The sequence below is a fragment of the Quercus lobata genome, chromosome 5, assembly GCF_001633185.2.
Source record: "Quercus lobata isolate SW786 chromosome 5, ValleyOak3.0 Primary Assembly, whole genome shotgun sequence".
Lineage (NCBI taxonomy): Eukaryota > Viridiplantae > Streptophyta > Magnoliopsida > Fagales > Fagaceae > Quercus > Quercus lobata.
The window spans coordinates 39,491,776-39,507,133 of NC_044908.1; the positions used below are offsets into that span (position 1 = coordinate 39,491,776).

The following is a 15,358-nucleotide window of genomic DNA, read 5'->3' on the forward strand; positions in this document are numbered from 1 at the left end:
CATGCTAACCTATTCAATGTATGGAAAAACTTTGTTGCCACAACATATCTACTTGTTTAGTGTATGAGAGTTCATTGAAAAAAAAAGTTTAGCGTATGAGAAAAAAAAAAATTATTGATAAATTAAAATGTCAAAATTAGAGAATGTATTTAGGGAAATTAAATGTTATTTAATTATAATTTGTTTAGTGCTACTCTAATCAAATAAAATGATTAATTTTAATTGGTTTTGACTGTCCATGCCACTCTTTATAACTTTAAAACGTGAAAAAGTTGATTAGTGAGGGCAAACGAAATTATTATGTACGTAAATTTCTTTTCTTTTCTTTTTTATTGGCTCAAATTTCATAAATCAATTGTAAAAAGTATCGTACATAAGATTGAGTACATAAGATTTTAGAATAATACAAGGGATATATATATATATTTATATATTTATATATTTTACAATTTTGGTAAGTTGTAGTTGTTTGAAAATTTTGAGTACATGTAGGGGTGTCAAAATTCGATGCAACCCACGAACCCAATTCGACGCGAAATTAGTAGGTTATAGGTTGAAGGTTAATGGGTTTGTGTTATATTCGGATTGACATGATTGACTTATTTAATAAACATGTCGAGTTCATGTCCAACCCATGAAACTTGTTTGACCCGTTTTATTAAATGACATTTTACCAATATACCCTTCAATTTTTAAGTATATAAACTTATTAATTGTTGTGATTTATTTTTTTGGCATATTGTGATTGATTATTTGTGATATTAAGATATACTTTAATTTTAAATGATTCTCTGTGATGCAATTACTAGTTAGTTCTGAAATTTATATTATTATTATTATATATTTTTTTTTTTGGATTTTCATAATTCAAGTCAATTTGATTAATACTAAAATATGTATTTTTTACACTTTGATAAAATCTAATAAACAAGTCGACACGACTGACTTGTTTAATAAATAGGTTATGTTAGGGTTGAAGAATTTTGACTTGTTTAATAAATGTGTCGAGTTAGTATCTTATATAATCAAATACTCATAGGTCAATACAATATGAATATGACACGCGAACACAAACAACAGCACTAAGTAAAAATAACATCATAGGTTTTTAATTGGAAAAAAAAAAATTACAAATTCTTAAAAAAGAAAAAAGAGGACACGTCACCGGTAGTTGGTAGTTAGTGGTTGCCAAGTACCTTCTTACTTCAATGTACTGTACCCACAAAAAAAAAAAATTCAGCTCATAAAAAATAGAAAAGGATATAGGCAAGGCAGAAATTACCCAAAGCAAGTCAAAGTCAAAAGAAAGAAATGCAAAAACAACGTCGTTTTAGCAGTGTAAAAAAAAAAAAAAAAAAAAAACCTCCACATCTACTTGACAATATATAATTTTCAATGGCTTGTTGGGCTTCTCATTTCCGTCACCCACCCCATTAAGTATATAAAAGGTAGTACTTCCAATTTGCTCTCATTTGTTTCTCAAAAAAAAAAAAAAAATTTGCTCACATTTTCACAGACACACAGGTCCAGGTCGAGAGAGAAAAGTGAGTGTTTTTACTTGTATTTTTAGAGAGAGAGAGAGAGAGAGCAATGTCTTCCTTCGACGCGTACGGCATCGATGGCGAGGAGGAGATTAACGTGAACGCATCGAATAGTCATTTCATTGACGACGAAGATGAACAGAGCTTCACCGCCGCCGGCGAAGGCTATGCTTCTTTCTCCAGCTTCCCATCCGGAGCGTTTCCAGCTGACGGTGACGTGGCCGTCGACCACGCCTCCGCATCGCCTGAGATCTACGGATTCGACGATCCAAACCCTGGCTACTCCCAATCTCCGTTCAACCCGATCCACGTGGATAATGGAAATGGGAACGAGAACGGTTACGCTGGTTTCGGTGAAAACGGCATCGACGACGGCGTTTTCAGCTCCGACGGTCCGGTGCTTCCACCACCGACCGAAATGGAGCCAGAGGAAGGTTTTGCCCTTCGTGAATGGAGGCGGTGAGCATTTCAGTCCTTTTGATTTATTATTTATTTATTTTTGTGAGACTTGAATTCTCTGATTTGATGATTTTTTCAGATCTAATTTGTATTCTGTTGCAATCTGCTTAGATCTGTAATTTTTTTTATAAAAAAAAATATTCATTCTTAGAGAGTGATTTTGATCTTTTTTCGGTTATTCAGTTGATTCGAAGATGTTTTAACTGTTAGATCGGTCTGTAAATAAAAAATAAAAAATAGTAATATAAACTTATTTGCTTGTGGAAGAGATTAAATGAAGTAATATTTTTGGAATGTTTTAGTTGAATATACATGATTAGATCAGATCATCTTAGTTGATTATATGGCTTTATTCAATACATGATTAGATCATCTTAGTTGAATCGATGGCTTTATTTATTATGATCATTGAGAGATTACTGAATTTCAGAACTTGGATCAGTATTTTACTTATGGAGTCCTCTCACACACACACGCACACGCACACACATATGTATTCAAAAGTGAAAAAAAAAAAATATATATATATATATATATATTTATATATTTTAACTTTTGAATCTTTGCTAAATTCTAGAGAATCAGAATTGGACTGTAAGGGAAAATGTCTTGTTTCTAGATCTGGGCTATTTACTTTATTCTACTGGATGATTTACTATGTTAATGTTAGTTCATGTTATTTTTTAGATTATTTGATAGATAGTGTTGAGGGAATTAGGGATTTGAACCACCCTCCCCAATGGAAATATGTTAGTTCATGTTATAACATTGATTGTGATTAAGTGAAGTTCTTCGGTAGAAAGGTTGAAATACAAGTGGACCTTCAAATTCTGTTAAGCTCTTGGTAGTTGAGTAAGATGATGAAGATTACTTCAAGGGTAATCAGCCTCCGAGAATAGAGAAGAAGTTTAGAACTGAATTGTAGTTGATTTTCTGGTTACTTCTCTTATTCTTTCCGGTGGACTATATACAAGATATCAATATCAATTTCCCACCAGTGAGCCTAACTAAATAACTGAATCAGTAGCTAACAACTGTCAGTTTATAGTACAGTGCAGTATACAATTCTATCATTATAATGGACTACAGCAATAATGTAGACTCCTAACAAATTCAAATGGTGTGACCCTAGAAAGCTGTTGCTTATATATGAATTGGTCCCGCTGTGGCCAAACCTTGTTACTGTGTTGATTCCAATGGTTGAGTAATCATTGCTCACATGCAGGGAGACCCCGTGATGTTATGCATGTGATAGGGGGATAGGATTTTGTGGGTCTTGGTGTTGGTACTTCTTTTGTTGCTCAAAATGAGCAACATGTTTGTCAGACGTCAGTGAACCAGCTGTGAACCCTTACTTTGCAAATTGAAGTAGAAGCGTGATTGCTGCAAAGTGAACCAGTTTTAGGTTAACAATAGTTGTGATGCTAGACTTCTAGGCTTTTTTTTTTTTCGGTATATCACCAAAATATTATAACATGAGGCAAAATGTAAGAAGCCAAATGTCTGACATTCTCTAATAGAAAACACCATCTGTGTTATTTACTAATTTTGAATGTGAATATTCTTTATCCTTTTGAATTCTATTGGAATTACCTGCTAATTATATTTAAGAAAGGAGAAACTATGAATTTGCTGGTGCAGTCAAAATGCCATTCAGCTTGAGGAAAAGGAGAAGAGAGAGAAAGAAATGAGAAACCAGATTATTATAGAAGCTGAGGAGTATATTCAAGGTTTTTATGAGAAAAGGAAGCTTAATGTTGAGAATAGTAAGGTTAACAACAGAGAAAGGGAGAAGGTAAAAAATGTTGAAGTTATTTTAATGCAGCGATCTTATTTTATACTCTGGTTCTGGTCTTCTTAATGCTAGACAATCTGTGTGTCTCTGGCGCAGTTATTCTTGGCTAACCAAGAGAAATTCCATAAAGAAGCAGACAAGCAGTACTGGAAAGCAATAGCAGAGCTCATTCCATATGAGGTTCCCAACATTGAGAAGAAGAGAGGCAAGAAAGATCAAGACAAGAAGCCATCGATCACAGTTGTCCAGGGCCCAAAGCCTGGGAAACCCACTGATCTTTCAAGGATGCGTCAGATACTGGTGAAGCTAAAGCACACTCCCCCTCCCCACATGATACCACCCCCACCTGCGCCTGCTAAGGATGGCAAAGATGGAAAGGATGGAAAAGATGCCAAGAAAGGGAAAGATGCAGCATCAAATGCAACGGGAGCTGCAGTGGGAGGAGAGCCTGTCAAAGATGCCACCTCTAATGGTACTCCAAACACTTCCGAACAAGAAGTTCCTGCTCCTAATGCTGAAGAGTCTGCAGCAGCATAACAATAGCAGCATCAATTACTTTCTTCCATACAAAACCTTTCTTCTTATTTGTTGTTCTTCCCATTTCTTTGATTCTCGTGTTTTAAATCTGTTATCTTATTCCCTAATTCTAAAATCTTAGAAGTTGCGATAATGTTTTTTCATGGAGTAGTGGTTGGTTCCATTTCTTCAACATTGACTGGAATCCTATTTTTGCATTTGTGTGATGTGTTATGGTTGAGATTGAAAATTGTCATTATGTTCACGTCATTTATGAAATTGGTCTTTTGTACCAACATTTTACCTTTGGTAAGGATCAAAGCCGGTTTAGTGGACCTTTTCTTATATTGGTTGTGCCTTGAGCAGCCTTTGTTCTGATGCTGCTAACTGAATGTACTAAGGTTAGTTGCCCGTTCATTTCTTTTATAATATTGGTTTGGAAACACTACTTAATTGTTTTGATGCAAACAAATGCCAGATTATATGCAAATTAAATGAGACGGTTTCCCTGCACACATGCAATGCGAGAGAGAAAGAGAGTATTGACCAATCAACTGTTCCACTTCTATCATCACTCTATAATAATAAAATATAATCATAAACAATAGTCAAATCATGTATAAGGTAAAATTGCATTGTATATCTTCCACAACTTGTAATCATCCCACTCGAAGCAAATCCGAGCACCAAAGAATTTAAAAGAGGAAAAAAAAAAAAAAAAAAAAAACTCTTAAGAGAGAGAGGGAGACTGCTGGAATCCTCAACCTAAAAGGACAAAAGAAATTTACAAAATTTGTAACTAAATACAGAAAAATATATTAACTAATGGGAGACCCATGCATTCTGGAACAAGTGGTTCACTGCATCAACCTTGATGTGCAATAAAATGAGTCAATCTCATTCTTCATCTAGGGGTTACCTGTGTAATTGTCTCTGGGACAGAGCTCATTTGATAGCTGGTAGATTCCATGATTGATCCTTTTTTTGAGGATGATTCCCCTGCATCTGTGAAAAAACCAGGGGCTGTAAGTTCCTTCTCATTCAACCGGATATTCCTTGAGAGCATCTCTACAACCTGGCTCATCAGTGGCCTTCGGCTCGCTATTGCTTGGCTGCAGAAAAATGCTACCTTCATGTATCTAATGATTTCTTCCTCAGGATATCCTTCCAGTTCTGGATCCAATAGCTCCAAGAGTCTATTTTCTTGGTAGAGCTCCCATGCCTAATTAAACCAAACAGTAGTTGTTAAAGGGTAGGAGATGGGTAATGAATCATATATGAGCAAGACCTAAGAGAGTATGCCAGACAGATCACTGCATTTATGAAGAAGAAAAAGGGGCAAGACGTGGTCCCTAAAATTGAAGATCTTGGTTGAATGGAGCAACAGGGATAATTAACAAAACTAATACCACTAATGGTTGACAGGCCTCTTGAGAGAGAGAGAGAGAGAGAGAGAGAGAGAGAGGATCAAGGATGAAGACAAGGAAACAGCTTTTCAATCTTCAATCTAAAAACAAATATTCCTCTGAATTAATGAGTATGTTGATTAGTTTTCGTTATACTGTAGGTTCATTATACTTCAAAACTGTAGTAAGACAACCCTTTCTTTTACTTTGTCATTTAATAAGATATATCAATGAGGGGAGCAGCAGATGTCAGTAACTACTGAGAATTTTATTGAAGATAGGAAAGGAAAAATCAACACACCCATTCCAAAAGAAATTTCTCCATCCCTCCCCAGTTCGCCTTTGCACTGCTTCTGCCACTAATTATTTCAAGTATAAGGACTCCAAAACTGTAAACATCAGCCTTCATGGTTAACTGACCACCCAAGGCATATTCAGGTGCCAAATAACCACTGCACAGAACAAAAGCAAGTCATGAATTGTAATGCACCTGCTTTCACTTATCATAAAATTTAAACCTAAACAAGGGCCCTTTTGCAGTTTTTACATAATTATACACTACACAGCTCTGGTTGGTCACTCAAACAATTAGCAAATTTTCCTTTAAGTGGAAACATCTAATTCATATAAGATAAATGTTACAGAAATCATGCTTAGTGAAAAGTATGGACTGACCAAGTATTGACAATAGTTGTCCAATAAGTTGCCAAAAGAGGCATGCAAATTCATCTAGCTAGTGCAATCAAGATCTAGGCGTAACAAAAACAAAAGTAATTCAAACCATAAAGAGTTGGACTGGGGTAACTGAAAATATATGCAGGAGTACATATTATAACACGAATAAGAGACAAATTTTATTCAAGTCTTGTTCATCTTCTGAGTTCTAACTATATATATAAACAATACTTATATTGTAAAAGGGCACATTATTTATTTTTGTACTTAGGTTGTATACACAAACTTCTATGAATGAGTGTTGATAATCTATAAGTGAATGCCTTATTCCTCTCCCTCCAAAGCATCCACATTAGACATAAGGGGCTATGAGATTATCCATGAAAGCATTTCTTCTTCTTCCTGCAGTTTTATCTTCTTCAACATTATGCTCTATCGTCCAGTTAATAAGAAAGTTTTTGTTTTTTATAAATTTTATTTTATTATATTATTATTATTTGCATAGATAAATGCAGTTAATAATAATGGTTCATATCAAGTATATATCAGGGAACTGTATAGTTCACAAAGCTTCAATGATGCGTTAGGAATTTTTTTTATGTGCAGACTGTTTATAACAGAACTCTCCATCCCATTAAAAGTACAATTATTCCTCTCCCACCAAAGCATCCACATTAGACATAAGGGGCTATTAGATTATCCATTAAAGCATTTCTTCTTCTTCCTGCAGTTTTATCTTCTTCAACACTATACTCTTTTTCTTTTTTTTTATATAAGTTCAACATTATACTCTTTTGTCCAGTTAATAAGAGTAGTTTTACATAGATAAGTGGTTAATAATAATGGTTCCTGAATATCAAGTATACATATATATCAGGGAACTGGATTGTTCACAAGGTTCAATGATGCATCAGGAACTTTTTGTTATGTGCAGACTGTTTCTTCTATGGTTGATCACATCTTTATCCTTTTTTTTTTCTCTAGTGTTTCGCATAAAATGCATGTGGTTCTGACAACACAAATCATATTGACGGTACATCAGGAGCTTATTTTATGCTTCCTATATTGTGACTTAAGATGGAGAATTCTGTTCTGAAATATGATTCTCTACTGTCCTGATTGACAGCTGCAGCTCAAATTGTGGCCAAGATCACCAGCCCTTTTATAAAATTTGTGCCGCTAAGATTCAGAGAACATAATTCCATTTTTTGGAAGTTCCCACTGCAGCACACTTAAATAACCTCTAGAATAGCTATGGTTACAATGAAATCTTTAAGGATCTTATAATAATAAAAGGAAGCTGTAACATTAAATATGAAACAACAGTCAACAGGAAATTTGAAAGATAACATACGTTGTTCCAGCAATTCTTGTACTAATGTGAGTGATGTCATCTGGGAAAAGTTTAGCCAAGCCAAAGTCACCAATTTTTGGGTTGAAATCTTTGTCAAGAAGTATATTACTAGCTTTGATATCTCGATGCACAATATGCGGTATGAGTTCTTCATGAAGAAATGCAAGACCCCTAGCAGTGCCCAGGCAGATAGCGGATCTTTTCCCCCAATCCAATTTGATGTTTCGACTCTTCGAACCTACAAACATGAAGAAAAAAGATCACATTTTCAAGCCTCATTGTGTATAAATACCTCAATTTCATATAGCACACTAATGGGTTTCTCTAAATTACCTAACAACGCACGATCAAGGCTGTTATTTTCTACATATTCATATACTAAAATCCGGTTAGATTCTTGAACACAGCACCCTAACAACTCAACAAGGTTCGGATGCCTGACATTTGATATGGTATTAATCTCAGTCAAAAATTCACGCAATCCCTGCTTCGACTGGGCAGAAAGTGTCTTCACAGCAACTTCTATTCCACTTTTTAGGGTTCCCTAGCAAAATTGCAATACAGTAATTAAGTATTTGGAACACCGCATGGAAAAAAAACATTTTTTTTTTTTTATTTTATTCCTTAATATATTAACATAATCATATGTGAGTTTGTCCTTCACAGAAGTTTGACTAGCCAGAAAGACATTAAACTTAAATAAACCAAGCTTTTTAATCATATTCTTTGAGAGAGAAAGTAAGAAGTCAGAGAAGCCAATTCATGTTGGAGGTAATTTTCTTCAAGACAACTTGACTAACAAAATATGTATCCTACACATCAGAAAATCCAGATCAGAAAGCAAGATAACAAAATTCAAGTTTTCTTTAATCTATAATCATACAGAGAATTTGTTGTTTATTATGAACCTATTCCAACTTGATAAAGATTTACTGTTATAACTTCAAATTTTGAGGTTGTCAGCAATCATCTTTCAAGTTTTTTGTGCAATAAGTTTTGAGCCAACCAATGAAAAGGCACTTTCCCATGTCACTGAATACCTGGAGTTGAAAAATCTTTTACATTCATTGTGAAAATTGACCATGAAAATGAAATGGGATTTTTTTGGGAGGAGGGGGGGTGGGGGGGTGAAGGTTGGGGAAGGGAGAAGAACAAACAGAAGTATGTATATGTCTAAGTAGTTCTATAAGTACCTTCAAAGAATCTTTATAATAAGTTCAAATTTTCCAAAATGATAATAACTGTGTGCTAATCCAGTAAACTTGAAAATGTAAAATCATCTGTAAATTCTGATACCTTGTAAACAGTTCCAAAACCACCTTGCCCTATCTTATTGCTTGGATGAAAATTGTCCGTTGCCAATCTTAACTCCTTGTGGGAAAAATGTTTAATATTCCCAAGCAAGTTCTCTAGGCAAAAGAAGGAAGAGAAAAAATGGAGAGAAATCATAAAGATGAAATGGAAAGTATAGCAATGCTTGAAGACTTGAGAGAAAAGGGGAAAAAAGAGTGCCATAGATTACATTAATGCAGATGCGTATTAGTTGTAACCTAAAGCATGGCTGCGCTGCTACTATTAACTATGATGATACAATGAGCCCAAAGTGATACATTTTTTGCATTGATGGCATATCTAAAGCTTTTATGAAAATACAACTCAGAGCACCTAAATAACCTTTTCTCAAGTCAAAAATCAATACCAAGAGCAGCTAAAAAATACCAGAGACTACTTCACTAGTCAAATTAGAATCTTCTATTTTACAAGCTTCGGCTAATAATGTAAGCAAACCAATGTGACTCAGATAACATGGAGAATTAAACAACAATTAAAATCCTTTTCCCCCCTTCCAATTGTGGGTTTATTATTAAAATAATTCAAAACTGTAATAGAGTAAAATGCTAAAAAATGTACCATGGAGAGAGAGAGAGAGAATTTTTATAAATGAAAAATAAAGATAAGTAGTTTAAATTTGAAAAAAGAAGAAGAATAAGAAGAAAGAAAGCCCTCATAATTGAACATAAAACTGCATCTGGCTTTTAACAGGGTTATGCACCAGTTCATATCAATCTAACCATTTATGAAGTTTTGAATTTGAGGCCCATGTACATGTGCAACATGTTAATTAAAGAGGTGATATAGAGTATGATTTTGGAAAGTATAGAATAGTGGAGAAGAATACATGTGGCCAACCCAATTAGTTTGTTGAGAATCGATAGACTATAGCCAACCCAAAAATAAGGTTTTGTTGTTATTGTACTGTACATAAGTGCAACTGTTAAAGAATGCACCTTTCCACCAGATCCCAAATCCCTGAATTCAATACAGAATCAATTCGGCAATCTGATAAGAAGTCTCTCAAAGTTTGTTTTCCGTAAACCTAAAAGAGGTTGATATTACTTGCTCCGGCACTTGTGCTTAAAGCAATTGAGTTGAATTCATAGCTCAGTTTCACTAGCCCTAGGTTTTGGTCTCAAGGAGAGAGAGAGAGAGAGAGAGAGAGATGAATGGCTTACAGCAACTCCAGAATGGCTAAATCACTTAAGTGCATGACCACAATCTCTTCCAAAGTATGAATGTACTCATTGATATAAGATGGATTTGCCTTATAAGTTTTAGAATAAACATTTCAGCAGTTTTTTTTTTTTTTTTCAAAGAAGAAATTGCATCACTTAGTATCCAACAATGTTGCTCTTGCAAATGGACATAAATAAATAAATAAATAAAAAACCTCCTCAAAAGTTTCATCACTTCATGTGTCAAAGACAGGCCAAAAAGCTCCCCAATGAAACATAATTATTATGCAACATGCATCAATTACAAACAAAAATAATGGAATTCAGTTTCTATTGTAGTTGACAGAACATAAAAGATGACAAAGATTGTTCATTTAAGTCCTTACCATCTATCTCATGATGAGAATTAGCAGAACCCTTTTTTTTCTCAAGTCTTGAGCCTCCAAAGCAATTACAACCCATAATTGTCTACAATATGTCACTGCTATTTTCTTGATTGTATAATTATTATACCTTTCAACACATAAAGCAAAATGAGACACAAAAAGAATGCATTCAATATAATCACTTCAAACAAAGCATACAGCTCATCTTTCTTGAAGTCAACATGAAATTTCCATTTCTTAACCAAAAAAACAAAAATAAAATAAAATTTGAGGATTAAGAAACAGCTTGAATCCATGAAAATTCAACTCATGACCTTAATTTGATTATTTCAAATTTCCACGTTTGGTAAAATGTTGACTCTTACATACCAATCACACACGGAAAAAAAGACAACACATCACACTTGCAACTACCCCTCACACCTGAAAAAAAATCCCTAAATGAAAATTAGCTCTTAGTTAATAATTGATTATATATTTCATTTACCACCAGAGCTCTAGGTAATATTTTTATAAATAATTAAGTTAAATTAGCTCTTAGGTAATATATTTCCAGAATTAACATAAAACTCAATAATCAATTTCCACACACACACACAGATATATACACAAATTCTGTCATTGAAGCAACTTATTTTGCATAATTAGACAAATATAACATATAAAAAATAAATAAATAAAAACCGAACCAGCTCATACCACCAAAGTTCGTTGCATTATGATCAAAGAACTTTCCGACAAGCAAAGCAGGTAATGAAAACTGAAACAAGCACATCAGATCCACAACCCCAACAAACACAGAGCAAAGTAATTAAAAGTTGTTATGTTGGTAGTAATCAAGAATAATTACCTGGTTAACAGAAAAAAAAAAAAAAAAAAAAACTAAACCAATCCAGTTGGAGTTGGAGTTGGAGTTGGAGTTAGGCTTCTGAATTTCGATTAAAGAGCATAGAGCTTTTAGGGGGAAAAAAAAAACGGAAACAAGAAATAGGCTTTGGTTTGATTTTCAAAAATTTTTGTGGCCGGCCGGTTGTGGTTAAAACTATTAATAAATAAATAATAGGAAGAAAGAGTAGTGGGCTATTTCCAACAAAAAAAAAAAAAAAAAGGTAGTGGGCGTTGGTGAAGATGAGTTTGATGTTTGTGATTGTAAATGTAATTGTGGACTTTGTGAGTTTATAAGAGTGAGAAAAGGTCCAACGATATTGAGGAGGAGCTGTAGTGTTTGCACGTTCTCATTTCTGACTATATTCATTCACCATTCTTCCGTTCACATTTCCCACCTTACGTCCCGACAGTGACCCTTCTTTCTATTTATATTTTTATTTATTTATTTATTTTCATCCAACAAACGTCACCATTTTACTTGTCAAAAAAAAAAAAAAACAAACGTCACCATTTTTGGTATTTCTACCGTATCCACGGTCCACACTCACCCAATACATTAATCAATTTACTCCTAAATCAATTCAAGTGGAAGTCCTCGCACATGTTTATGTCTAGCAGATTATCTAGTTTAATACATTAGGGTCAAACTAAAACCGTGTGCCGTGTACTCATATATAAAATAATAAGATTTTCAAAATATAAATACAAAATAGTCAAAGTTTAGTTACAAAATTAATTATAATATAAAATTACAACTTTACTAAATAAAATAAATATTACTACATATTTTGATAATCTAACCATTAAATTGCATATTCTTTATGCTCTTAATAAATATGTCAAATTTTGTATAAATCAAATATTATTTACTATATAATCTATAATCTTATATTTGATACAGAATTTTAAACTACAAAAAATTGCAATTTAAACAATTTATTGATGATGTAGCTATTAATCTTTAATTTTCTAGAAATTTTACAAGCATGGAGGATATAAGAAAAAAAATGTTATCCAACGGTGGATTTGTTAAAATTCACCTCCAATAAAAAGATATTAAGTAAGGTTGTAGTCTTAGGCTATAACCAGTTTTGTAATTAAATTTTGTCCTTAAATAAAAGTAAGATTTGGTGTTCAAGATTTAAGATAAAAAAAATATATATATATGAAAATCTGGCGTTTTCACTTGACATTCATCTAACTTTCAATTAAGCGAACTTCTTAAGATTAGTTACAGACAACTTTTTTAGTTTGTTGTAATCTAACCCTTGGTTTTTTTTTACCCTATAAGAATGAAATTAAAACCCTAAGAACATTAGCATTCGGTATCTAAAAAATATCTCATTTTACCACCTCAAAAACTAATTTATCTATTAAACCATATTACTTTATAATACACCCAACATCTCAACTTTTATATTACCATACAACACATTAAAATAATATATCTATACAATAAAATAATATAACCCAATACCCATATAAAACCCAATACCCAAATAAAAACCCAAAACCTAATAAAATATTATTTTTTAAAAATGCCATCTTGCTACAGTACCATTATAAAAATAGGATGGTACTGTAGCTTAATGCTAAAATTTGTTAGAATTGGAAGTGCAGGTAATGCAAGATTTATTTGATGCTAAATTTTAGCATGTTTGGAGCTTTAGCATGCTGGATATTGATGCTCTTATCAATGATAGAAAGGGGAGATGTCCACAGAGTTTGTCCACAGAGTTTTATCATGAGAAAACCTTAGCAAGTGTTATCTATTTATTCCCTCACACTCTCTAGTCACTCAATCTTAGAGAAGAGATTCACGTCCACAACACAAGATCACCTTATTGTGTTATTGTAGTGTTACTAAAAACCAAGGCAATTTTTTTTTTTTAGATAGAAATTCTACTTTAGCCTAATTTAAGTGTATGTATGAAACTCCCTCCTGAAAACTTGAACTCCAACCCTTGTTCCCTATCCCACAAGATCTAGAATTAATGGAGTGACCATTACACCGAGGGTGCTTGTTGGTATCATTAAATCTTCAAGTAGCCTTAGAGTAACCTAGATCTCGATTTTACAATCGATGATTGAATTGCAACATTGAGGAACTATGAAGATATGGTTGGGATCAACAGTTGCAATATGAACAAGGATACAAAGAAAATTACTATCAGAATCACAACCAAGAAAGGTCACAGTTGCAAATAGAAGAAAGAATTGAATAAGACAGAATCAGTTGTAAAATGAAGAAGAAGACACAAACGACCTTTAGCTTTCTTTTGTTTGTTATAAGTTAGTTTTAAATCACATGTGTTAGGCATGTGAGCCTTTAGTAGCTTTTTGTTTTTTTTTTTTTTGGAGAAGGAGAGTCTTTAGTAGTTAGTTTTATTTGTTACATTAGTTTGTTATTTTTTGTTAAGCCTAGCTTAGCATCTAAGTTGTATATATACTCATTGTATTTTATTATTATTAATGCAAGATCATTTTTCCAAATCTCCTGTCATCTTGATATGGTATCAGTATCAGAGCGAAATATCTAGATTCTTCTTTCTTTTTAATTTCTCATTCTCAGAAGCTCGAAGCTCTTTCAATGGCTGCTGTCATAGCCAATGCTTCAAGTTCTTAATCTTCTTCGTCTACACAAGACTCCTATATGGATGATCCTCTATTCTTACATCATGGAGAAAATCCAAGGGTTGTTCTTGTTTCTCAACCCTTGACTGGAGAAAATTATCCAGCTTGGGCTTGTTCCATAAGAAAAGCCCTAATCACAAAGAACAAACTGGGTTTCTTCGATGGCTCTCTTACTCTGTGTTCTCCCTTGATAAAGACTCCTTCAAATTTCCAAGCTTGGATTCATTGTAACAATATCATTGGCACATGGATCATCAACTCAGTTTTGCTTAACTTCAAACTAGTATCATCTATAGAGATACAACTTTGAACATTTGGAATGATCTAAAAGAGAGATTTTCTCAAGGCAATGGACCAAGAATCTTCAATTTACAGAAAGAAATAGCAAAGATTACATAAGGTTCTCTATCATTGATTTCTTTACACAATTGAAGCTCTTATAAGATCAATTATAGAATCATAGTCATTTTCCCTTGTGCACTTGTGGCAAATGTGTTTATGGTATAAATCAGAAACTCACTAGTTAGCAAGTTAGAGAGTTTCTAATGAAGTTTCTTATGGATCTAAATGAGTCTTTTGCCCAAGTCAAGACTCAAATTCTGTTAATGGATCAACTCCTATCCATTAATAAGGTGTATTCCTTATTGATTCAAGAAGAAATGCAAAGGACTGTTGGTCAAGAATTTGGTTGTAGGATTGAATCAACTACCTTGGCTGCAAAAGGGCAATCTTTTACTCCTAATTCTGGGCAAAATTTCATTCCTAAAGGAAAAGAGAGACCAAAGTGTACACATTGTGGGAAATTGGGGCATACAATTGATAAATGCTATAAGCTGCATGGGTTCCCACCAGGATTTAAGTTCAAGGGAAAGGGTGCAATGGCTCATCAAGTTTCTTCTCAATATCAAGTTCAAGAAACAAGCAATGTTGCTATTTAGAATCCTCTTTCTTTCACTCCTAATCAATTTCATCAGCTGCTAGCATTGATTGATACAAAGAACTCTCTAGCCAGTCCAAATTTCCAAGGACATGAAACTCACTTTGCTAATAATGTGATTTCACCCACATTGCAATCCAATATAGTTGTAGGTTCATCCACATTGCTATCCAATGCAGTTACAATTATCTCTTACTACCATCCAACTCTAAGGCATTCTATGTTTTCTACCAAAGTTATTAACAAAAATGCTT

At 33.5% G+C, this 15,358-nt stretch overlaps 2 protein-coding genes across 2 annotated transcripts; one reads left to right on the forward strand and one right to left on the reverse strand.

Annotated features, from left to right (window-relative positions):
* Positions 1-1,009: 1,009 nt before the first annotated feature.
* LOC115990446 (putative serine/threonine-protein kinase) lies at positions 1,010-11,918 on the reverse strand. The gene is made up of 9 exons (XM_031114281.1): positions 11,345-11,918; positions 10,646-10,772; positions 9,043-9,155; positions 8,080-8,290; positions 7,747-7,984; positions 6,019-6,169; positions 5,231-5,533; positions 1,134-1,213; positions 1,010-1,016 (listed from the first exon to the last, which is right to left on the reverse strand). Exons 2-9 carry the CDS (start codon positions 10,719-10,721, stop codon positions 1,010-1,012), a joined length of 1,179 nt encoding a protein of 392 aa, XP_030970141.1. The 5' UTR covers positions 10,722-10,772; positions 11,345-11,918.
* On the forward strand, positions 1,436-4,653 carry LOC115988747 (clathrin light chain 2-like). Its single transcript, XM_031112365.1, has 3 exons — positions 1,436-2,000; positions 3,642-3,795; positions 3,892-4,653. Exons 1-3 carry the CDS (start codon positions 1,591-1,593, stop codon positions 4,330-4,332), a joined length of 1,005 nt encoding a protein of 334 aa, XP_030968225.1. The 5' UTR covers positions 1,436-1,590; the 3' UTR covers positions 4,333-4,653.
* Positions 11,919-15,358: the final 3,440 nt, after the last annotated feature.